The 26,743-nt window shown below is 40.4% G+C and overlaps 1 protein-coding gene across 4 annotated transcripts in view; it reads right to left on the bottom strand.

Annotated features, from left to right (window-relative positions):
* The window catches only part of LOC120860892 (dual specificity mitogen-activated protein kinase kinase 5), a 263,217-nt gene that overhangs the window by 61,963 nt on the left and 174,511 nt on the right, over window positions 1-26,743 (bottom strand). For 2 of the 4 annotated variants that reach the window (XM_040236604.1, XM_040236606.1), the window contains 3 exons: window positions 25,564-25,593; window positions 4,863-4,889; window positions 4,519-4,551 (listed from right to left, as the gene is read on the bottom strand). In XM_040236604.1, coding sequence (XP_040092538.1) covers window positions 4,519-4,551; window positions 4,863-4,889; window positions 25,564-25,593 — 90 coding nt within the window. Of the gene's footprint in view, window positions 1-4,518; window positions 4,552-4,862; window positions 4,890-21,207; window positions 25,359-25,563; window positions 25,594-26,743 lie in introns of those variants that run through there. The other 2 variants (XM_040236605.1, XM_040236607.1) reach the window with 2 other exon arrangements.

The raw sequence follows: 26,743 nt of genomic DNA on the forward strand, positions 1-26,743 counted from the left end.
GATACTTCTGATCAGGTATAAAACATGACTTACAGGAATTCACTTTTTCCCAGTAAAAGGAGTAAGTAAACAGAGGTATATATCAGAAATTTGTTAACTGCCCTGCTGAGGACCTACAGATGTTAGAGAGAAATTCATTTTTAGATGTAATATGCTTGAAACATATATATACACTCAGAGTAATAATCCATTTTTTTCTGGCTGTCATATTTTAGATATCCTGAACATTCTGAAACACATCTGTGAACTCAAAAATGATTTGCAAGACAGTTTCAAGCCCTTCTGTCTGACATTTAGTTTTCTCCTTTTTTGACCTTGTGAACTTCTATTCATGCTTTAAGACCTAGCTTAAATGCCATGTCTCCTCAAGGCCCTCTCCCAATCTACCCCCAGAACACATACTCTTCTGGTAAACAAACCCTCCTATTTCTGGGTTGTATAGTATGCACCCTATGATGAAGTGTAATTATTCAATTCTGTACCATTATCCTTTCCAAGTCTGTGGCTGGGTAGGCTCAAGGGGGAAGTCCCCACTTCATCTTTGTAGTTTCCAGCACCTCAGTTCACTGATTTCCCGGCTGGCCCCAGCCAGCCCTGGGTTTCAGTGACTCAGCTATCACCTCTCTGTTCCCATCTACCATCACCAGTGTGGCCAGTCCTTTGTTGCCAGTCAAACTGGGAGCCCAGGCACTAGGGAGAGCTCTGGATGGCTACATAGCCTCCTGGGTCCTGGCACACTGCATTGGCCCAGGATCTGCAACTGGGCCTCTGCCTTTCTACCCTGACTTACCTAGTTTGCAGTTGACCTGGGAGCCTTGACCAGAAGCCCAATTCTCTCCGGTCTTGGAGGCTGTCCTGAGCATGGCCTGGTCAACTTGGGCTAGTATACAGTCGGCACTTTTGAGAACTATCTGCTGAAATGAATGAACACAAGTCCACTCATTTTACTTCATCAGTCTTATTTGCTCTTCTCAGATGAGTGTGTGTCTGACCTTGCACATAGCACTTGGGTATCCAGTTTCATTTGATACCTTTCAGTTTTGCTATCAGTCATTGTGAGGAGTATAAAGACTGAAGACAAGATGATCAGATCACCAGGCTAACAGGGAGTCACTGACAAGAATGTTAGTAGTCACTAACAAGTCAAGTCACCACAGAAAACAGAGGTGATCACAAGAGAGAACAGAAGAAAAGCATGAAGCAGATCAGCACGCTCTTGTAGGGCCATTTAGTCTGGGAGCAAATGGTTCTACACACCTCAAAAAGCCCAAGCATACTGCTGAGTGCCAAAGCAAAATAACACAAGCAAAATGGCTTGGAAATTCATTAAAAGAGAAAGGCAAGAGCCCCACAATTCTATAACCCTATAGGACATCAACACATCAAAGTTTAGTTCAGTGCTGTGTTCAAAACATGGACCTGAGTCATCAAGAAAAGGTTAGGATACAATGAAACCTTTATAGCAGTGAAACATGATATGCACCATACTTTATCAATAGGGTGCCAAAAGCAAATAAATTTTAGAAACATTCTTTCTAAAAGTGCAAATTTTCTCATTGATGTCAGAGTTTAAAGCAGTTATCAGTTATCCTGACAGTAAGGGCCACCTTATCTCCCAAAGACATCAGATGGCCAAGGCAGCATGGCACACATAGACATGACTGACAGCAAACCGAAGTACTTTGCAGGTCAGGTACTCAAGGACTGGCAGTGGACCTGGTTATGGGTTTTATAGTAGGAAGCTCTTTTGCGAGAAGCAACTCAGGCAAATACGGTGACTCTAAGACAGCAGTCATATGCTGAGTCAGTCAGGTCCAAGCTGGATAAACTGCACCTCCCGCCCCCCTGGTTCTTTGGCTGCCCTTCCAGTTCCTATTCTGTGGTTCAAATTTCATGTTCATGGCTCTTAACTCCTCTGGCTTAACTCTGGTGTCTTCTATCTGGATCTAAAATGGCTAACTCGCTTTGTCCCACCGTTCCATCTCCTGACTCCCAGCTCCTGAGGTTCACCCCTGGCCACTCTAGCACTGCCTCCTGTCCACATGACGTTGTTTTACTACTTCTTCATTCTTTGCCAGGCCATCCTAGGAGGTCAAGGTATAGCCACACAATAATAAATAAACTACGTTACACTGGGCTTTGCTTATTAGCTATTTTGTACATGACTCCAAATATACCCATCTTATCTGAATTAGATTGCTTTGAGGGTGGTCCTTTTTGATTGTTAACTTTTTCCAAGAGAAACAGTATAGGCTCATTAGAGAGCCATTTTATAATGGGGTATATTCCATGCCCAAGGAGTAAGATGGTTCAAATCCTGGCTGGTTATACTGACTCAGAAATAGAAGCCCTAAATGTCAGATGGAAATGAAGATAGACAGTTAATTGTCCTCTGGGATCTACAAGGGAAGACTTAGCCATTCTATTAATAGAAGAGGTTCTCAGACTTTATTGTGCAAAATTACTTGGGAAGCTAGGAAAATGGAGATTCCTGGGCTCCATTCCTAGAAGGTCGAATTCAGTGATCTACGTCCAAGAGTCTGCATTTTAAACAACTGTCTTAGATAACCCTGAGGTAGTTAGTCCTTGAACTACCCATACACTTTGATAAGCACTGTTTTACAGCAATGAGAAACCTGACAAACATGGGATGAGCACAGTAATCAAAGGATCCCACCAAACCTTCCTTTCTTAGAAGCTATGACGCACCTTGCCTGAGGCAGGTCATCTGGCCAACTCATTCCTAATACTCTTATTACCAACCATCAGCTGGTTCCAAGATCAACTTATGTTTGTTTTAAAGATATATGTGAATTTCCCAAGTCTCCAAAAAAAAAGATATCAATGTTTTTAGATAAAATGGGAATAGATGTCTAAGTTACAGCTTTCTCTCACCTGAGGAAGAAGCACTATAAAGAAAAACATACTGTTTAAGTTGTAAGCTATTGTCCTTCATCACATAGACCTTCTCTTCTTAGAAAATCTCCCTATGATGATTTCAAAAGTCTCAAGATTTTACCCAACTCAAACAAGTAAAATATTTTACATTTAATAGCAATCACTGCTACTTTAAATAAGGAATACAAATATCAACTTGATCCAGGAAATCTTCAAGTGAGCTCTCCAGCAATACCCGTATTATTGGAGAAGATACCTGTACCTGAATATTGAGGCCCAAGAGTCTGGCAGACCAAGAATAGCAGAGCCCAGAAAATGTGGCAGGCTGTGCACTTGACTGGGTAGGCCGAATTTCCCAGGACACTTTCCTAAGCAATCCTGAAGGGGGAGCTCAGGAAAATCAGTTTAATTAGGAGGATTCTGATGGGGATGTGATGCCTTCAGAATCTAAGATGACAGAAGACATTGATGAGCTGTTAGATCCAGGAGGTCTGTCTGATATTTGAGATAATGGGGCCTCCATTTGTTTCAGGATGATGCCTTCATTTTTGCACTAACATGGTTTATGGCTTGCATGGGATATATGGACTGACTGATGCAGCCATTAAGGATGCTGGAGCCCCATTCTTACTATTATTATGATATGTGTATGTGTTTGCTTTTTTCCTAGGAGGATCTTTATTTTTTCTCCCAAACCTCATAACTGGTTATACAGATGTTTAATTGAGAGGAATAATTATGAATTACGATTTTTTTCTTTCAAACTTTCCTATCTGAAACATTTATCGCCTTCACTACAAGCATTTCAAATATTGTAAAATTAAAGTTTAAAAAATAAACACTGCTAGCAGGCAAGCCCAAGCCCAGAAAAATTGTTTCTACAAAACATTAATGTTTCTTAATTGGAATCTTGTATACCATAAGACTGCTAATTTACAGAAAAAAAGGAATTTAAGTCAGAGTCAAAAGTAGAAAAGCTGACTGAGAATGAAATTCAGGTAGCTTAACTCCATGAAGGCAAAGAGACAGTGAAACTTGATGGATAAGGATGATCAGAGGTAAGGTGACTTAACATGTGAGAATACCAGTTAAAAGCACAAAAAGTCAGGAGTATGTTCAGGGGAAAATGCCTAATTAGGAATTAAAGCTGAATTGTTGACCTAGAGCTTTTCAACACTTTTGTCACTCTGCTATGCTTTGGGTAAGTAAAGCAAGGAGGACAAATTTTATCCAGCTTATTTCTGCTGTTCAACTCTGACCCTTGTCTACTGAACGACTTTAAATATCTGTTACAGAAAAAAAATGGTACCACTTTAATTTCCGGCTCCATCCCCATCTGGCCAGAGAGAGGATAAATTAATATTATCGTGTTTTGTCTTTAGGGCTTCTGATACCCCCAAGGACCAGCCTGTAGGATAGTCTGTTTTGGCAGAGATCCTCAGCCGGCATCAGAAGAGCGGGATTCAGGACAAGGCCAGTTCACGTAACACAGCTCAGAGCCATACAACACAACTTGCTCTGAGGATGTTGGGCACTGTGCTTCATTAGGAAACAAAATATAAGCTTTCCACACCATTAGGAATGACTTTAGGAGTGAAAGCACATAAGACGATGCCTCACCTCATCAACAATGCACTGCAGAAGCTGGAGAGGCTGCAATGGGAAAGAAGAGAGGAAAAAGTATTAGCCTCTATGCAATATCTTTACAGTGGAGTGGAAAGAAAAAATCATTAATGCAATAAAATATAGCAAGATTAATCAACAACAGCAAACTCTTATAAAAACATTGATGCTCAGGATGTTCTATTATTTCTAATGGTACCTAATCTAATACAGGCAGTTAAAGGTTTGCATTTTCTTCAAAATGCAATTTGCTAAGTTTAAAACAAGGCATTCAAGCATGCAAAGGAAGCAGCCATCAGGAAAAAGAAAAGTGAATTTTTTTCTGAACTCATAAAGCTTACCATTAAAGATCCCTGGTTTTTCTGAATCTGAAAAAAGGCAATATGTAATTAGCATGTCATAATCAAAATGACTCACTTGGACACATTATGATCACTGAGAGAAAATTATTGCATTGCTGGTGGCAATTTGTGGGCATGTGTTAACACAATTTACATAATGAAAATACACAAATGTTAATAGCTCGCTTCTCATTTATAGGCGAAAGTCAGCAGAATGTTAATTTCACACAACACTTTTTAGTACCCTCCAGGTTGTATTAGAATAGGGAGAAAAACCATAATCCATTTCAAAAGGCTGTTTACGATTCAGATATAAATAATGTTTTATATTGCTAGATTGTGAACACTGGGCTTAATGTTGCAATCATTGCTAATGTTATGAAGCTCACTCTTTTTAAATTAAAAACCGATTTATTTAAAATTGAAATTAAATCATAGTCAGAAATTAGAATTTTGGATTCCTGCCAGTGTCTGCTCACAATCCCCTATTTTGTGAAGAAAACTTTAATTATGTGGTTGAAGTATTTGCCTCTGACTCAAGAGTGGGTGAGGACTCCACCTTTTCCAAAGTTCCTCCAGCCTGTTTCCAGGGCAGCAATGCTTTCTGGGAAAATCAAATGCATGCAAGTTTTAACACTGCTTTTTAGGGGAAGAGAGCTGAGTCAAAGAGGAATGCCTGTTCTGGAGGCAGGATGCTCACATAGCTAACACCAATAAACCACGTCTCTTAGAAAGTCACTAAATTAATAAAACATCCACTTAGTAGTTAAAGTATTAAACACTTAAGTGTCCCCTCCCCTCTAACCACCCCCTAAAAAAACTGCCTTGCAGTTACTACAAACTCAATGAAAATGGGAGTCCCAGGTATTAACTTTCCTAAGGAGGAAAATTTCAGAGCTTATATATAATTACTAAAGGGTCAGTTGTTTGCTGGGATAGACTGTGCTTCAACAAGCTGGTAAAATATAGGTAAACTAATTAATAGTTTCTTATATGCTTTTAAAAGTTCTTTCACATACACATTATCATTAGATTGCACAACCACCCTGAGTCTGGCAAGGATGGTCATCTCTAGTCTATGATGGGAAAAATTGGGCCTCCCAGAAGTTGGGGCAGGCCTCAGGCCTCAGGATCTGGCTGTGGTTGTTCTGGGGCCTCTCCCAGGCTCCCCTCTCTCCAACATCATATCTGCCTACATCACAGTATTCCTTAAAAACAACTAGATTCACATGTGTTTATATTTGGCATGGTAAAGTTGATAAATTATCAGTTTTGGCACATGGGTTCTTCTCAACTGGACTGTTAAGCTTCTCCAGGGCAGAAGCCAAGTTTCTTCATTTCTTTTGCATCCCTGTGGCTGATCAGAAGACCCTCCCACCCAGTGCTTGAGTGTTTTAAAAAGTGCTTTCCCATGTATTATCTTAACTGAACATGGTATCCTCTCTTTCCTGCTCTTGGCTCCACATCATGCCCACCCCCCCAGGCACAACTCCCTGAAACTTCCATCCGAGGTGGATTGGGTCTTAGTCTACTTTGGTAGTTCCTACAGAATACTGTCGTGAATTACTGTGCCTTCTTATTCCTCTAGTCAGTGTGTACTTCTGTATAAGGATCTGCAGGGAAATGTTTACATTAAAAAGGAATACAGCTCTTAACTACCACCTTGGAGTGGTTAGGATTTAAATAAAAAGCCACAGCACCTTTAAAAAAATCATGAAAACCCCAGGCCAATTCTCCTATGAGATATCTTTGGTGCTTGCTTTTATAGCTGGTCCTTGAACAACACAGGTTTGAAATGTGCAGGCCCACTTACACAAGGCTAGTTTTCATTAGTAAATACTACAGTACTCAATGGTTCGTGGTTGGTTGAATCCATGGATGTGAAGGAACCTCAGATATTCAGACATGGGGGGCTAACTAAACTAAACCCAGATGAACCCCTTTGTTGTTCAAGGGCCAACTGTATTTTTTTAAGTATACATAGATTACCCATGCCCCCAACATTCTTAGGGAGATATATCTACTTCCAACAGGAGAGTTATTTGCAATGAACACAGAATTAGAAAACCATTTTTGACATCAAAGAGAATGTTTTTCCACAAATTTCCAACAGTCAGGGGGATTACAAATTCTCCAAGGAAAACATTTTAAGTGATATGTTTCAAAATGAATTCAGGGATGGATTGTGAGACATGGTTTCCAGTCACATCCACTGCGTGAACTAAACAGAATTTTCCTCATAGACTGAGACCTAGGAAAAAGTCTCCACCTCGCCCTATTCTTTGGGTTAAAAGTATGGTTTAAGACCACTTAAAACTGTACTCTTTTAACGTTTGTTCTTTACTACAAGAAAAGGAGAAATAGCAATATCAAAAGTCTGTTTTATGATCTTATAACCATACTGTTTTGCCCAGGTTTTTAAAGAGAGACATTGTTACCAAGTTTTATTGTATGGTTTTGATAGCAACATATTATATGAAATCATCTTCATAAATTTTGTATTAAGGTAGCAGTGCCAGTACCTGAAATTGATTCAAAATGCTTAAGAAACTCAATTACTTTTTAACACTGTTACACAATGCAGTGACTTATATCTTCTATTTCACAAGAATCTGATGACGCAACATCATTGTAATTGATTCATTTTCTCAATTAAATAAAGCTACTGTGCTTTCTTTTTATATGAATGCCACATAGACCATAGAGTTAGATGTATTATCTCCTTTCTCTGTCTCAGATATATGGCCTTAAAAGCTATATTCTGTTCCTCTGTTAATTCCACCAGAAAATTTAACGCCAGGGTCATATTTTTCAAATTCTGAAGTGCCATGTACTCGGCTGTATTTATATTAGGCGTATTTTTCACTGCTAAACTCTTTGTTGCTTACCTTTTTCAAGATCACATTACTGTACAGGCGCAGCAACCATAAAACAGACCCAAACAAAGTCAGCCTCCAGTCACTGCCTCTGTGTTTGCACACAGTTCATGAAAAAGTGAAGCCCCTGGTTTTATAGCACATTAAAGGGGGTACTAAGGGTCCTCAACATAAAATGTTAGCTTCGTGAATGCCTCTCTTTATTCTGGGTCTGCCTTCCAAACGCTTAGCTGTGAGAGCAGAGCTCAGAGGGACACAATAACATTGTTAGGGCTGATGTACTGCCCATAACTCCCAACATATGAGATGCTGCTTATAACTTGTCCAAGTCCGCCTTCCTGCCTACACATTTTGCTCATACTGAGTTTTCTATGCCTAACTAATAACTGTGGACAAAGAACAGAACGATAATTGCTCCAGTCACAGACTTTGGTTTTCAGTCTCTAGAACCAGCAGCATTTTGAAACACCAGTTAGATAAACCTCTTCTCTCTTCTGGGCATAGCTTTTTTTTTTTCTGTTCATCAGCTGTTAGATCCAAGATTTTAAGCTACACTAACAGGGGATGCCTCATTCTAACATAAGACAGACCCTTATGTGTCTAAATGAGGAAGAATGACTTCACAACAGGCAGGCCTAAATATCAGTCGGGTCTTATATTTCTTTGAGAGGACCATACAGCTGGCAATTTAAAAAGCTCCTGTAATATGACCTGTGAATCTGGAAAATGAACCTGGAAAGGAAATTACCGATGCAAAAGTTTGCTTACGGGGCCTCAATTATTTAGTCAATGACTCTGGTGATAAAAAAGCAACTTGGGAAGGTTCACATTATGCTTCTGTCTCTGGAGAGGTACTTTTTACACACACGATGGTAGACAGACCTTGCTACCAGCCCTTTTACATTATATTCAGAAGCACAATCAGAAAACTAAAATGAATCCACCTATGGAACTTAGAGAAGATACCAGCTCGAGCTTTCATTTTCTCTTTTACTCTCTGAAATTATGGCTTGCCCTGCAGCTCTTGTCGGAGAGATTTATATGTGACCTGGGTCAGATCTTCCAATATCAGTTGACAAATTTTCTCTTTACATATTTACTGCTTTCCAAGCTTGTGTTATTTTCTCTTAAATAGAGGAAAAAAAAAAGAAATATAAAATTAAATCATACAGCTGGAATTTTAAAAGGATACCGTTTTTATCTGTTGTGCTCCTGGTATCACATTCTAGCTTTTGATGCTGAACTCTATTCTCTTCTTAAACGTCAAATTTTAAGAACTGTAGTTATTTTGCAAGGGCTCTCTTTTCAAATCAGATGCACTAAGCTAGAACTCTGGCTAAATATTAATATAAACAAGTATTATAACAAACTGAGATTTTATATTCTAAATGAAGAATGATGACCCATTTTTTTTTTTTAATAGATGGAGATCTCTGAGATCTAGTTTAATCTACTCATTTTGCTGTTAGGGAAACTGAGGCTCAGAGGGGAAAAGTGCCCAAGGTCACAGAACCTGGCTTAGAATTGACTGCTGACTCATGAGGCAACTAGTATGGGAGGGGGAATGCATAAGCTTTGGCATCAGAAAGATTCCTGGAATTCCTGTCTGATTCTCATGGCTTCAGAAGCTCCCTCCTTTCACTAGGCTTAGGGCTCTGGTCTAGAAAAGATAAGCTAGAGGGGCCCAAGCATCCATCCCAACCCTGAAGTCTCCCACTGAGGCACAGATGTTTTTCCTACCGGAGGATGTGCTAACACAAACATCCGGTCTGACTATATCTGGTATTGTGCTGGGTGCTGAAACAGAGTGACATCACCTCCAACCCATCAGAACTTGTAAAAAAAAAAAAGTGCCCAAATCTCAAAAAGCCCTCAGAGAGAGAAAAAAAATCACTTTCACATGACCACAAACTGAATTGTTACTGTTGTTGCTGAGTTGTGTCTGTCTCTTTGTGACCCCATGGACTGTAGCCCGTCAGGCTCCTCTGTCCATAGGATTTAATACTGGAGTGGGTTGCCCATTTCCCTTCCAGGAGATCTTCTTGACCTAGGGATCGGACCCGTGTCTCCTGCACTGCAGGCAGATTCTTTACCTCTGAGCCACCAGGGAAATCCCTTACAAACTGAATACACAATGCTTGGTAACTTAAAATAAAAAATGCCTAAACAAAGGGCTGTTTTTTTGAGAAGGAACAGGACAAAATTTACCGTGGCTAACTATAAATGGGAATTTTGGCAAACTGATATTTTTAGATTAACTGAATGTATTATGAGATAAAATAAATGAATAAAACATATTATTTCCAACAATATAAAATGAACAAATATAGTTCACTTGTGTTCTATCTCCGCTATTCATCAATCTCTGTCCTTGTTCAAGTTCTAATCATGCCTGTGAATCTATCAGCATAGCTTGTTAGGACAAAACAAAACAAAAACAAAAAATAAGTTATATCACTTATTTAAACACAAATACATGACTTAAAAATGAGTGATAAGAGGACTTAGTGAGGGGTTACTCAATAAGGTATAAGAGGTCACTGTGATCCCCGTGTTCTAAGATCCACTCACTGGCATGTTCTCCGTGTGTCACACCCCAAACTTGGGCCAGGGTGCTGCATTCCGGAGTGACCAGTTTTGAAAAGTTCAAAATAGATATCCCTGAATTTGACAAACAGTTGGGGCAGACAGAGAGGCTCTAAGGTGCCTAGAGGAGGGCACAGCTCAGATGGGACCAGGCAGAAAATCATCACAGCCATAAATTAGATCACTTGGCTCTTACTGCGTCCCGAGCATCAAGGACAATGCATTTCCACACAACATACACAGCTGGAGCACCAAGGTGCGGCGCAGCTATTATTCACGTGCTGGGTCTGCCGGTCAGCGAGTAGGAAGAAAAGGACCTGATGGACAGCTTGTACTCTTTTATCCCTTGTGTATTTAAAACTGACACAGCTCGTGTCCTCCCCGACCCAGGGGTACAAGAGCCAGAGTGAATCATTTCCTGGGCAAATAATGAGAATTTCAATATTCAGACCTAAATTCTGTGAGAAAAGCAGGAGCTGAGAATCACAGTTCAACATGACCAATGTGAGTTGCAAAAACTAACTTTTTCCCTCACAGTACAGGGTCTGGCTGAGGAGTCCATTGAGTACTTGCATTTCAAAGAAGATCTGAGATGTTTGCTGCATCAAACTGTTTTCTTTGCTACAAAAAAAGGTGTGGTCTTAGTTTAAGAATATCTGTTCTCTCTCTCTCTGTGGGGGAGGGGGAGGGGAAGGAGGAGATGTTGCTTTTTCTGAGAAAGGCCTGTTGACCATTCTACTTTTTATGGTCAAATAAATCTGCTGTCAGTTCAGTTCAGTCGATCAGTCACGTGTGACTCTTTGTGACCCCATGAATTGCAGCACGCCAGGCCTCCCTGTCCATCACCCGGAGTTTACCCAGACTCATATCCATTGAGTCGGTGATGCCATCCAACCATCTCACCCTCCGTCATTCCCTTCTCCTCATACCCTCAATCTTTCCCAGCATCAGGGTCTTTTCTAAGGAGTCAGCTCTTTGCATCAGGTGTGCAAAGTATTGGAGTTTCAGCTTCAACATCATTCCTTCCAATGAACCCCCAGGACTGATCTCCTTCAGAATGGACTGGTTGGATCTCCTTGCAGTCCAAGGGACTCTCAAGAGTCTTCTCCAATACCACAGTTCAAAAGCATCAATTCTTCTCAGCTTTCTTAATAGTCCAATTCTCACATCCATACATGACTGGAAAAACCATAGCCTTGACTAAATGGATATAGCAAAAGCTATTTTAGTGTGGCAAAATATCTGAAAGGGTTTTTCTAGAGTCACCGTTTAGGTTGCACCTCTATTAGGTTAAATCCTCCACATGCCACAGAATCCAGAACGATGTTAGAGGTCACCTAGTCCAATTCCTTGTTTCACGTAGAAATTAGCTTTATAATTTTCCTGACAGACAGCCATTCTGTCTTTGCTTGAAGACTTCCAGTGCCAGGATTCCAATGATTCTATCTTGGGTAGCTTGAATTGTTAGGACATTTGTTCTTATTCTGAATTCAAATATGTCTTCCTATAAGATACTATCATGGTCTGGAGCTGCAGTGATTAAGTCTAAAGACAGCTCTTCACATATTTCAAAACGGCTGTCATGTCTTAACAATGTTTTCTTTTCTCAACAAACATCCCATTTTCTTCCTAGGGTCATTTGCTATGTTTGGCTGCCCTCTGTCCTTCTCCCTTCCATTAGTAAGCCATGCTAACAAACATCCCCTTGCCTCTAAGTAACCCATGAGCTTCATGGGAAGACAACTTCAACCCCAGCTTTAGAGGTGGGGCATGTAGCTTAGCCTTAAATTAGTCGGCATTGCCTACATGCCCCAAGTTCAGGGATTAAACTGGTCTAATCAAACTGAAACCTACCGCCTCTGGCTGCTTGAGGGGAAAAAGAGACCTGCTCTTCCCTTCTAAACTGAGAAGCAGGTCACCTCAGAAGCTCTATAGTCATTCTTGGTCTGTGAAGGGAGAAGCCTACTAAGATCAGAGCCCAAAGTGAACTACTGGATAAGGTTCTACCTAAAACCAGCAATACTTAGCTTTTCGGTCATGTATTTCAATAAATTTCCCCTGTGATGGAGGCAACTTTGAGTTGGGTTTTCAGTGACCTGAACCAGAAACTTCTGGAAGAATCACCCAGGCATGATTTCACATTCTCCTTTAAAGCTACCTTTCGCTGAATGTGGTGCTGTACAGGTACATTCCTCATAAAGTGCAATGCCTATGCCTGAACACATACCTTCCACTGGCTTAGATCACCTTATTCTGGACACTGTTCTTGGCAGAATCTCATAGAGGCTACAAGGGTATTCACATTTTTTGATAGCCATATCACACAGTCAGCTCAATGGAGAGAAACAGAGAAATGTATAAGTTTGGGGCTGGAAAAAAATTACTTCTTTCCTGTATTCTTCTATTTCTTATCTGTATCATACTGACAGAGTATTTGAGAGTCAAAATGAACAGATGATTAAACCAATTACAGCATCTAGACAAGTCTGATGAAGTTGCTACCTGTGGTCTTTCCCTTCTAACTGATAGAAAATGCATCAGTCTTTCATTTGGCTGAAGGAGACTCATAGACTTGGTGTCTGAAAGCCACCCCAAAGGTTCTTTAATCTGACCTAGCTTCCACCCCATCTGACTCTTGAATCCCTCCATCATTACACCCCTGCTGACAGGGTTTCTCTTTGAATACGTACAGTAATGGGGAGTGCACGCATTTTCTGACTGCCCATCCTACCTCCTGTTCCAGCTCTATCCTTCTAACATTGCAAATCCACATCTTTTTTACAGAAAATCCTCAAATATCTGAAGACAACTATCGAGTCTCCTTGGAAAGCTTTATTCTTCAGGTATTGATGCTGGCAGGGTAGAGTGGAAGTATGGACAGTGGAAGGTGATGAAATTATTAACTTAAAGCCTAAGTATGTGAATTGATTCTTAGTTTCTTCTGATTCTAAAACATGCTATGTCAACGTGTAAAAAAGTAAAATTAGACTAAATTATCAAGTCATATATGTTTATGAAGATCTTACTCTATGCCAGTCACTTTATGAGACTCTAGGACCCAGATGATGGATAAGATATGTACTTGCTGGTCCACAAAAAACAAGGTGACTTTTTAAGTTCCCTAAAATTTAGCAGCAGAGATGAGACTTAAGCACAGGGCGTCCACTCATCTCTATATGTCACTGAATATTTGTATGAAATATAGTTCGATGGATTCAGGATGCTGTAAATTTCTAAGACAGCTTCCCCATGAGGCCCACAACAAGTCATGTTTTCAGGCATTGCAAGGAAGGTTTTCTTTGTGAGCTAAGACTCCACATATTGCTCCTTAAACAAACAAACAAAAAAACCAAACAAACATGATATATCTGACAACATGGTTTGGCCTGCTGAGATTCTGAGATAAGCTGTAATTGCAGCCAATACGTGGTTCCTACAGGATTAGGAAAGAAAAGAAAATCTTGAAATACAGTCACACATAACCATGTTAATTAATGAATGCTTTATTGGCTTGACTGTAAATCCAAAATAGATTTAAAGAGAAGTCATAGATTTAGAATGAACTAAAGAAAGCTGACTTCTGTTTCAGAGTTTTGGTTTACACCTCTCATATTTTGATATAGGCAAAATAAAGTTTCAATAAATTCTAAGAGAGGATTTAGGAGATGGGGACGAGAAAGGTGGCTGAAGGTGTGGAAAAGGAGGAAATTGCTCTTACAAGATGAAAGCAGGGACTTCCCTGGTGGTCCAGTGGTTAAGGTAAGACTGTGCTTCTAATGCAGTGGACATGGGTTCGATCCCTGGCTGGGGAACTAAGGTCCCGCATGTCATGTAGTGTGGTAAAAAAATAAAAATAGAAAAATGGAAGGAGACCACAGGTGTATCTAGCCCAGCAGTTTTCGGTCCTTGTTTGCAAGTAACTCTGAGTTCATTTCAACGTATCTGTGTGCGCATGCACATGCGTGTCAGGGAGTGGATGTCCACCTACACTATGTCTTGTCTTCCCATGATTTTGCAAGTCGCTGACCTAGGCCACCTCCGTCATTTTCCAGATGAGGAAACAGGTCTGAAAAAAAAAAAAAAGGTCAAGCGACTGACAGGAACAGCCAGGACCAGGACTCAGGTTGGCTCTGTGAGTCACGGGGCAGAAACCATATACCGACAGTGGTTTCCTTTGTCATTCGCTGGGTGTGTCGCTTGCTGTGCCCCAGTCACCGCTGCTCTGAGTCACTGAACATCTCCAGTTGCCTGGCTACCAAGGAGGTACAGGGCTGTCCAGAGAGCAGGGGCTGTAGGGAGACCTTTAGATGGAAATGTTCTTTTGTTTACTGTATTTTACCAAACTAGTCAAGGTCTCCTCGTGCCCAGAATGATGCTCTCTGAAACTGGTTTCTAAACGGGAAATAAAACAAGCTCCATTACCATCTTTGGTCTTTCTCTCTTCATCTGAGCTTCCTTCCTTATAAGACTGTCTCATTCTCCAGCCTTCCTTACCCTCTCTCCATGTTGGTCACCACCTATAGACCCTGACAGTGTATAGCATAAGAGTTCACACTTGGTTCTAACTGGTTGCCTTAGGTTCCCTCGATACCTCAGCTCTGTGCATAAACAGACAACTGCCTCCTCTCTTAGCTTTTAGCAGTCACTGTGACCCTTCTTTCCACCTGGTGTGTCCTGGGCAATCTCCAGGATTAAACTGAATCAGCTCTTTGCTCCTTTTAGGCAACTCATTGATTTTTCAATGAACTTAGCTTGTCTGTTTCATTGGCAGTAAAGAGGGTTGGGTTCTGAGCATCACTAACATTTTAGTTGAGGAAGAAGTCCCAAGCCCCGAGGCATTAATCCAGAACTGTTAAACATCTGAAAAGTAATCTGTACTCAAACAAAGCTTGGCCAGGTCTGCCCCCCTTTTAACTTGGACGCCAATGAGCCCCTAGCTCCAAATCTACCTAAGTTTTCTATACTGAATGTTGTTAAATAAAACACTGGAGTACAATAAAAGTTGATGTCTTTGCCTGTTGTTGCTGTTGCTACTACTGCTGTTGAGGACCACTTTCCCTCCAGGGATCCGTAATTACCTAGCAGGTATGGAGCATCCTAGGACAGTAATTTCCATCTCTGAAGACACGCCGGTTGCAGGCAGTACCTGAGTGGATGGGCGTGTAAAATAAGGATAGCCATTTGGGCTCAACGCCCCTGGGTGCCTTTTCTCACTTTCTCCCTGCACCCCAGCCCTCCAGAGCAGGGGATAGTCTGATTCTGTTGCCAAATATCTGGTAATCATCAGTGAGTCATTTAACAGTTATGGACCCCCATGTCCTCCTCTATAAAGTAAATGAGTTGGACTAGACCATTGTAAGATCGCCTCACATCCTGCAATTCTATGCTACCATTAAGTAGCACCAATGAAACCAAAGGGGGAAAAAATGACTGGCCTTCCAGACCACAAGTCTCAGAGGGAAAGAAGGCAGTGACGTCACTCATTAAAAGCCAGACCGGGCACCGAATTCTCTACTTCAAGCTTCAATTCTATTTCTGGGCTAAACTCGTTATTTAAAAATTGTAGAAGAATAATGGTCCTCAGTTATTGAATTAAAAATTACTATATTCTGCATATAATTCTATATATTAATGACTGATTGTTAATGATAGATTATAACTGAAAAAAGAAAGACTGTAAAGGAAGGCTCTTATGGGAAAAGTAATTCATTTTAGTCCTACCTGGAGTGAGACATGGTCATATATTTTCAGAGCTACATGGGTAAATCCCTAAAGTACTTTCTGAAAATATAAATAATACTAATATTACTTTGCTCTTGTTTACCAACTTATATTTTTCAAAGAGCTCTCTTAGGTATTAGGTCATTTGATCATGACAACCCCCCCAATTCCCCAGCAGTCTAGCCAAGTCAAATTCATGAAGGGTGGCAGAGAACCCCTCAGAGGCATGTGCCAACTGACTTTAGGCTAAATGCTCAGTCCTGTCTGACTCTTTGTGACTCCAGGGACTACAGCCTGCCAGGCTTCTCTGTCTATGGGATTTCCCAGGCAAGAATACTGCAGTGGACTGCCATGCCCTCTTCTAGGGTATCTTCCCGACCCAGGGATTGAACCTGCATCTCTTGTGTCTCCTGCATTGGCAGGCGGATTCTTTACCACTGGCACCATCTGGGAAGTCCGGACCTTAGGGGTAGAAATCTTAAAATGCGATGATTTCCAGATTTCCCTGGAGTCCAGTGGTTAAGAACCCACCTGCTAATGCAAGAGACATGGGTTTGATCCCTCATCCGGGAAGATTCCAAATGCCTCAGAGAAACGAAAGCCCGTGCACCATAACTACTGAGCCCATGCTCTAGCTCCCTTGAGCCATAACTACCGAACCTGCGCGCTGCAACTACGGAAGCCTGTGCTCTGTAATAAGAGAAGCCCCTGCAATAAGAAGCCCAGGTACCACAACAAAGAGTAGCCCCTACTCCCTGCAACTAGAGAAAGCCCTCACCCAGCAGTGAAGACCCAGCACAACCAACAATTCAAAATAAATGAATAAACATTTTAAAAATGCAATGATTTCTGACCTCAGATTGGTTCTCAGTCATCTCAAAGGGAGTCATGAAATTCTCAAGCCTAAGGTCATGATCTGGGCTCTGCCCCACAGTGCTGGCCCCCTCCTGATACAGTACCTCTCTCTGTCATTCTTCCCTCCCCTTCTTACTTTCCCTCCTTGCGTTGCTTTAAAAGTCATCTAAGGAAATTCCCAAACTATAAGGGAGATAAAAGTAACAGCAGCAGTAGTGAACTTACTGAGTTGAAGTACTGCAAGGAAACCAAGTACCACACGCTGCTTCAGACCTTTATCTTAAGGATAGAGAAAATGACTCTCTTGACTAGAATGCCTGGAGTTCTTTTCCATCCTTTTAGCAATGGCACCCCACTCCACTACTCTTGCCTGGAAAATCCCATGGACGGAGGAGCCTGGTAGGCTGCAGTCCATGGGGTCGCTAAAAGTCAAACACGACTCAGCGACTTCACTTTCACTTTTCACTTTCACGCATTGGAGAATGAAATGGCAACCCACTCCCGTGTTCTTGCCTGGAGAATCCCAGGGATGGGGGAGCCTGGTGGGCTGCCGTCTCTGGGGTCGCACAGAGTCGGACACGACTGAAGCGACTTAGCAGCAGCAGCAGCAGCCTTAGAGCCTCAGCTCAAGCATCACCTACCCTGTGAAACCATGGCTTCCTCAAGTGAGCTGACCTCTGACTTGTTAGGCCGAGCATACCATCTCCTGTAGGGTTCCTTTTATATCAACTGCTATTTATTTATGTTTCTTTCTGCCCACTGCATTAGATGCTTTGATAGCAGGGACAACATGTTTCATTTCTGTACTCCCAGTGCTTAGCACAGTGCCTGGACAGAGTAGATGTTCAGTGACAAATACGTGTTCAAGTAAACTGAAATGTATGTCATAAAATAGTTTAGAAGGTGCTATAGAAACAAACCAACATTGGGTTAGTGCTTTAAAAAAAGACAAAGACAGGAATCATTAACCTAGCTGAGGTATTAACAAGTAATTTATCTTGAAAGTTTCACATTTCTAAGCTACCCACATTTGGGGGACGATTTCTCTTCCATTTCTGCTCTACCTTAAAGGTATACTGGGAACCCACCTCCCATCTTCAGCATAGGCTAAGCAAATAAAATTATGAAATATCTTTATAAGTATGAAATAGGCATTGGGAGAAAAATTTGACAGAGGCAATTTAAAAATTCCTGGGAAGAAGCAAATGTGCATCAGCAAACATCTTCATATCACTTAAATTTCACCTCTGCATTTTATGGAACATAAAATCTGATTTTATGGCTTCAAATGTCAGTATATTTTAAATGTCTATATCCTAAATAGTGAGGGTGAAAATAAACAATGAATTAAAACATGTAAGCTAGAAATCTGTTTGAAAAAATAAAACTGCACACATATCACTCTTTTGGACTCATGCCAATTAAAGGTTGTAATTTGAAGCTGGGGTAATTACCCACTGCTACTTTTCTCTTTGACTAGAGATCTCACAGAAAAAACTGGATACTTACAATTTACTAAAATCCTTTACGTTCAAATTAAAAAAGTTCATGCAACAAAGGATAGATTCTGAACATCTCTTTTCAAAAAAGCCAAGCTTTTTAGGTTTAATTTTGCAATACTAGGTTGGTCTAGATGTTATCAGTACATTAATACATATATATGATAGTGATAGTGTGAATATAACAATAAATATAAAACAACACGAAATTGTCAAAGTTAGGATCAGTAGTAATATACTCAAAGAAATTTAAAACGAATAAAAGTAGGAGTAAAAACTCTTGTATTTTGACATTAACTTTTGAAAAACATTTACTATTTTAAAATAGTTTTAAAAACATATATTTTTACTTTATTATGAGAAAAATACTCTATTCAGAACACAATTTATTACTACAAAATAAACATATGTTTAAAAGACAGTCTGTCAATTGAAAAAAAAAAACCTTACACATATTAAAATAGCAGGTTTCCAAGCCAAGTTAAAATATTTTCTACTTGACAAGCTGCTTACATTTAAATGAAAACAGGGCAACTGTGGTCAATAATATGGATTGCGTATAATAAAAAGGACCTTAGATCATGTTAATACAAGGATCAGAAAGCAGTAACTTCCATTAAAACCACCCAATTACTTAGCAAACTTTCAGATACAGCAAATAAATTAATCTGTTTTAAGTGAAAGTGCTCAGATAAGTAGCTTTCTGACCTATGAGTAAGTCTCACTAGCAGCAGTCACAGCAAAGCCAGAACCTGCTGAAGCAAGGCAGAGTCCCCCAATCAAACAAATGGTATTAGTAATCAAAAAGCATTTGCAAAACATATTTCCTTGGTCAGCAGCAGGGGGTTCTAAGCACATGCCGCCTATAGCTTCCTTCATACTTTGATATACAGTGTTCAAGGGGCGAACACACCTTCCTGTAACCCATGAACAAGTGGGGTATTTTGCTTTCTAAGAACAGGATATTTTCATTTCTGTACTATCTTGTGAAAAAGGCCAGTCATTATACTATTAAGAATACATATCTTTCACTTAAAATCCTCTTATCCACTTATGTTTAACTTGTATTGGGATTTAAGAATGCCTCTTTATTGAGACAAGCAATATGTCATCATTTTGTTCAGCTAACAGGCCTGACAGACCCTGTCTCCTTGAGTTAAGAACAGTAGATCTCTGCTTTGTACATTGGTAGCAAAAGGTGGCAGAATAAATGAGAATCGCCACTTGTAAAGATTTTTAATCCCAAAGATGGAGACATTCCTTCTACCTTGGCCTTAATTATTCTATTTGGCCAAATGATGGTATTTTTTTTTTCAATAAAAGTGATCTCTACATATCGCAATATTTTATTTGAATGCCATTCTTATGTATTTTAACAAATAACATCACCATGTACTATATCTCACGTTTGTGATCCTTTTTACTACTTATCATCTTCTTTATTTGAAACAGATTTTTAACAGATAATCTTGATCGTTACAACAATATCTTGCTTGAATTTTATTCAAATAATTCTTAAAAACAGCTTAAAAAGCCGTTTGGAATAACAACAAGCTTGCCATCAATCAAACGAAAAAATTCCGCTGGCGGTTGTATAAACATCAGATCAAGTCTGATGTCTTCAAGGATTTCAGAGTGAACCATAAAAAACTCCATTAACTTCTGACAAAGAATGCAAATTAATCACAACATGGGGTGAAATGAAATTAAAGGCTCTTTTCTAATCAATGACAAGGCAGGATGAAATATTTGTTACTCTCTCTGCACTCAGGCTGCCTAGGATGTTTGCACTTCCCTTGAAAAGCCCCAAATGTAAGGTGTGAGTACAGATTCACCCACAGTCGATGTTCAGCCCTCCCCACCACCCCCAGAGCTATCTGCTTACAAGTCGTAGAGATTCACAAAACACACTAATCATCTGAATCTCAGGTGCATCCAATTTGTTATTCACACTCTCCCATGCCAGTGAAAAGCCTGGCGCAGACAGATGCACCAGGAACCCTAAATGACAGTTTTGGCCTCCGGAAGTACGATCACTACAGCAAAATCTAGTACAGCCTCCAGGTGAAATGTCTGGAGCTCCATATGGAGCAGGGAAAATTAACAACAAGATGAAAATCACTGCAGCAGCGGGGAGTCGGAATTTTTGAAAAAAAAAAAATGAAATTTAAAGATGAAGAAAGAGAAGTAATAAATTAATGGGGTGTGAAAACATTCAAAGCTTTACAATACCAGGGGCACTATTTGCTCAGATTTTTTTTTCCTTTTTTTAACTTCAGGTCATTTTGATGTAATTTATTAACCAAGATCAGGAAATGTAGCCAAAAGAAGAACATTTTTATACATGCAAAAGTACCTTAAATACATGTGTATCCATATTATCTTCACTTTCCTGTGGCATCTTGCTTACCAAATTTTCAAATGTCAGAGCCGACATAACCCTTGAGAAGTCTCCTTAATGCATTTACTATTGCCCTAATGCAGGGCACTGGTTGTAAAGTTTGAATGAAGGACAAAAATTTTTAGCAGGCAATCTCTTTTGTTTCCCTTAAATTACGGTGTCATTAAACCAACCATTGCCCACCATTGTGTTTTTTAAGTCAACTGGATTTGGATGTACACGATTAACTACACACAGCTCCTATCCATGTCTGGACATGCACATTGTTCCCAAAGAGTATTACAGCTAAAGTGCTCAAGAAACTGAGATACTATCTCTTTACCAGTTGTTTAAAACCATGATTTTTCATTATGCTATTGCACAATATGCTTCACAGGCACCCAGAGTTTAAAGGCACTGGGGTCAGTGAGAGCTCCAAGGCCTGCAGATCGCCTGTCACCCTGCTAAACACATGGTGAGAAAACCAGGGAGGCTCCAGGGGAATGGTTTTGCCGTCATCTTCCATGGGACAACCCTTCTCATCTACACAGAAGGCCTGCCAAGGGCAGAGAAGGTGAGCGAGAAGGGCTTGGTGGGGCTGAGAGGGAGGAAGGGCAGTGGTTTCAACAGCCAACCAAAATCAGAATTCACAGATTCAGTCATTTAGTTTAGTCACCTGCAAGTCTCAGCTCTCACTGTACCAACTCATCCCCAAGGCAAGACGCCTTGGAGACTTGGAGACTCAGCCTGCTCACCTGGAGGCTGGAAATAATAGTTCCTGCAGGTGGGATGTATAGCCTGAGTCACATAACAGCGAGTGCTCTGGAGCTCAATGTTGGAAAGGTGCTAGGTAGTTCCGACGTCATTGTTCATCCTACTATAAACTGTAGTAATAAGACTGGGTAATGACTCCTAGCCATTTTTTCCATAGAGCCCTAAACTGCATGCCAATTAGGCTACACAACTTTAAGGCCTAAAGGAAACTAAAATAGATAGTGCTTTCAAATAACAAATAAAAACCAACCCCCCAAACAATAATGTTTCCTGGAGAATGATTATTTCAACGAAAATCCAGCCCTTTAACCTTTATGTGGTTCCCAGGCCACTGACTCTCCCGGCTATCTTCCCAGTACCCCTCCCACATCTGCATCCCCACCGGGTACACTCCGCGTCACCGGCAGGAGGAGACGCTGCTAACGATGCTGTCAGCAGCGCTGACGCTGACGCTGGGCTGGGGGAAGGATGAGTCTGGAAGCTGGCCTCTCCTCCCCTCCTTCCCTTCTGCTCATTTTACGCTCTGCTCCAGCTGCAGCTGGCAGGTTGAGTACACATCTTCTTGCAACCTTTGGTTGATGATTAGAAGTTCTCTTTTGTGCTACAGTCCCACATCAGGGCCAGCAGGGTGGCCCTTTGTACTTTCCCCAGTGGTTTTATATCCATAATCTCATCTGCTCTGCATGCTTCTAATCAGACAGACTCATTGTAGAGATGAGGAAACAGGCCTCCAAGAGTTACAAAGCAAGAATTAAGGCCTGCGGTGACTGAAGCTTATGGTAGAGCTGGGTCCTTTTTTTTTTTTTTTTAAGATTTATTTCTTTTACTTTTATTTTTTGGCTACTCTGGGTCTTTGCTGCTGTGAGTGGGCTTTCTCTAGTTGCAGAGAGTGGGGGCTACTCTTTGTTGTGGTGCACAGGCTTCTCATCACAGTGGCTTCTTTGGTTTTGGAGCATGGGCTCTAGGCACATTCAGGAGCCACACACAAGGACTCAGTAGTTGAGGCTCTCGGGTTCTGGCTCAGTAGTTTTGGCGCAGGGGCTAAGTGGCTCTACAGTGTGTGCAATCTTCCCAGGGCAGGGGTCTAACCTGTGTCCTCTGCATTGACAGATGGATTCTTAATGACTACACCACCAGGTAAATCCCAGAGCCTGGTTCTAACCCTAATCTTTTGGCTCCTGCTCTAGAGCTCTTTCAAAGAGGTCAGTCTCCTTAGCTTCCCACTAGTGAGGAGAGCTGAGATCTGGTGCCTTGATTTGACTCAGCACCATCCCTGGGGACAGAAGGGATGCAAAACTTTGAGACCTTAAGGATATGTGAAAATCTTTCCTGTGTTCAAGGAGCAGACTAGTGGGTAACAATTGAGACGAGGTAGTCCTTAAGCCTTGGAGAAGGCAATGGCAGCCCACTCCAGTACTCTTGCCTGGGAAATCCCATGGATGGAGGAGCCTGGTGGGCTGCAGTCCATGGGGTCGCTAAGAGTCGGACACGACTGAGCAACTTCACTTTCACTTTTCACTTTCATTCATTGAAGGAAATGGCAACCCACTCCAGGGTTCTTGCCTGGAGAATCCCTGGGACGCGGGAGCCTGGTGGGCTGCCTTCTATGGAGTCGCACAGAGTTGGACACGACTGAAGTGACTTAGCAGAAGCAGCAGCAGTCCTTAAGCCTGGTAAATCAAGCTTAGACTCTAGGGCTGCTCTGTTTCCTATCACTAGACATGTTCAACTGTTTGCTTTTCAGAGATATTATGGAGAGGTCTGATTCAACGTTGTCTGAGATCCCTTTCCAATCTTGAGAGTTTGTGATTCACTCCTGCCCATTATACTCGGGATTCAATGGCCCCAAACCAGCTATGGTACAACAGTGAGCAAATCAGCTATCCTGTCTGCCCAATGTGTGAGGGGAGGCTACCTCACAGAGTGGCTCGGGGTTCAAATGAGATAATACGGGCCAAACAGAAGGTATTATTTCATAATCCAATCCCTGCGATACTATAAAAATGTTTATTTTTCTTCATGTGTTTTATCTGAAGGCAAAAGGTCAGGGTAGAAGAGGAATTTATAAAGTATCCTTTCCAAATCCTCAGTATATAGTACAAAGCCTGTAAAACAAATGCCAAGTCCATCAAAAGGCATTACTGATGCCAACAATGAAAGGCACAAACTTCTGGTTGTGAGACCTGAGAAACAGACCTGATGGCATCGAAAGCTACTTCTATTATTTCAAAGCCCCAGTTTGGTGACAATACTCTATCATGACCCAAGGAACACAGTTTTCCCCTCACTCTGGCGTAACAGTGATTGCTAACTAGGGAGTGCAGCACATTTGAGTTTTCCACTTCCACTTGACTGATCCAGTAAACATACACTTAACACATTCTCGAAAACATTCAATCCTGGGAAGGGAGATAGCCTCTTCCCAAATTCGACCAGTCTTCCAAAGCTTCATTTGTCAAATGCAAAGGCAATCGGTTCTTAAGACTTCTCACTTATACAAATTTCACTGATTAAATACTCTAGGCATTAGGAATCTCAAGAATACAGCTATATTCTCAAACTTTGGTATTTTTTTCTATGTGGCTTACAAGCTTTCTACTAAGACTTGTTTGAGAGGTTAAGTTGTATAGTGCCTCTTCATTTACAAAATGAGGGGATTGCATAAATTGGCCAAACAGTGAATTGTTTAAAAATTACTGACAGAATAAGAGGCTTACCAAGATAAATATTCTAATGAGCTATAAATCCTGAAAATGTGATTTTAATTTGATGGGCTACCTAGAGCTAAGCAGCAAGGCTGTATACACTAAAATGTCACTAAATTCGAGCATGCATGCCAAGTGATTACATTTCAGAGCTTCTCTTTAAGGAAAAGATTATGTTTAAACAAATAATCCTACACATTTGAAAAGTGAGACTGACACTCTTGAACCTAACAACCTGGACAGTTTCTCCTCTATTTATCTGATGGCTTTAACTGTAAAAGAAAAAGAATACAGAAGAGACATTTCAGCGTGTGAAGGGGCTTTAAATGTTCACATGGGTATCAGGAGAATTTGTTTAAAACTGCTTATAAAGATGGGAGAGAGAATGAGCCCCATCCTATTATTCAATAACCATGTTTGTGATGCATCTGCATAATCTAACCATGCATAAATTAGTATGTGTAATACAACACTTATTTGCATAATAATAGCAAGTTAATAGATGCTTAAAGAGCAGAGACCAACACCACCTTTAAATCAGACATGCCTCCAGGCACTTTGGCCTGTACAGACCAAGATGCCAGAAAAACAGTGAGCATCAACCAGAGGAAAACAGTCAAACGATTCATTTTTCATCCCTCTAGACATTTCACTTCTTTCTCCCCACACAGTGGGGAACCATTTTCAAACCACAGAATAGCTTAACATTTTAAGTGTTAACACCCTTCTACAATAAAAATCTTAAAGAAATTACCACAGAGATTATCGTCAGCAATGGTAACATAATGGATAGTTTATTTCCTTAGAAATGTAAATAGAAAGGACAAATTAAAAAAAAACAAAAACACTCAAAATCATATCCATGTAAAAGTGGGGGTCCACCTATTTGCTTAGCAAAAATAATGACCTAGATTAGATACTTTCACCCTCCATCTCCATCCTTTAATTCAAATAACTAACTGAATCCAAAAACTCAAACACTGTATCAAGAAAAGGCTGTGCCTCTCTTCCAACCTCTGTATGAGCGCATGGGGCTGGGCTGGGGTGCGGAAAACATCACCAGTGTCACACAAAGGAAGAGCACGACGATGGCTTCCCACCTCTAACAAAGAGGGAAAAAAACCTGGAGTTTAAAAAAAATCAAAAATCAATAGAGACTTCTAAATGACTCCTTTAAGATATCACTTTTCAATTTAACAGGACAGATTTATTTGTATGTGGCTCAAATGTTCACAATTGCTCCCTGTACCTTCATACATAGGAATGAATGTCACAGTGGCAAACGGCAGTAATGAACAATCTTACCTGAGGATATGGAAACCTCCCAAGAGCAAGCTGGGAAAGGAAATAATATTTGTCTAGTTATAGATTTGCATGCAGGGCAGATCTCCTTAAGACAGACAAGTACTAAATTTCAGAACTGTATTCAGCAAATATAAAAAGCTCACAACCTCAAACGCACAAACTAAATTATTGTTGTAATTACATTGAGAGTTGTATTTAGAATGAACATTTACATTGGATAACGTTGTATTCCCTGATAAAATATTCTAATTTTAACAACTGAACACTATCGTTATGTCATTTCTCTTAGGAATATTCTCAGTTGTACAGGCATTATTCACATTTACAAGTGTACAACAGCTTCTTCTAGACAGAGATGCAAAATCATAGGAGACTGTTGGTTTTATTCTCTTGTAAAAATGGGAACATTTAATTGATCCGAGCTGACTGTTCTGTAGAATTTTCATTTATAAGAATTATAAAAAGAATTGTAGGAAATGGGGAATGGGCCATATGAAACAGGAAAATTTGCCACTATTTTCATTTTTTTTCCCATCCATTCATAGTTAGAAGGAAAGAGCTATTACTAGTGGGAAAATGGCATTTCAAGATCGTGGAGCTGGAACAATAGGTCCAAAATTTGGAAAATGAATCCTTAGAGCTTCCAATTTTGCTTGATTTGTAAACTGCTATGTGTTTCTACACCACTCACTTAACTTTGGACTTTGAATTCTCACCTGTGGAAACAAAATGATTCAACCCGGAACAGGATTAATACACAGTGATAAGATCAAATTTACCAAACATACTATAAGACTATAGTATAAAACTATACTATTTTATTTAAAGAAAATAGTGGCTAAATTTTGCAACTTCATAATGTGGCCCATCTTCAAGCTCAAAATCCTTTAAATGTATTTGTAACTATTTAAGAGTAGAATTGCTACAACAGGGAACTTTGAAGCTGGAATGGATCCAAGAAACATCAATCCATTTTCCAGACTAGAACCCCAGAGTCCCACTGAAGACATTTCAACGTGGTTAATAAGTGTGGGGACTGACCCCAAGATTTGCAACTGAATCCAGGATTCTTTCTAACGTATTATACTACCTTTCTATACCTTGAGAAGTTGCATATTTATTTCAAAGACACTGGCACTGCTCAAACATTTCTGAACACCTATGTTTAGAATCATTTCAA

This window comes from Oryx dammah, unplaced genomic scaffold (assembly GCF_014754425.2).
Source record: "Oryx dammah isolate SB20612 unplaced genomic scaffold, SCBI_Odam_1.1 HiC_scaffold_11209, whole genome shotgun sequence".
In the NCBI taxonomy this organism is placed as follows: Eukaryota; Metazoa; Chordata; class Mammalia; order Artiodactyla; family Bovidae; genus Oryx; species Oryx dammah.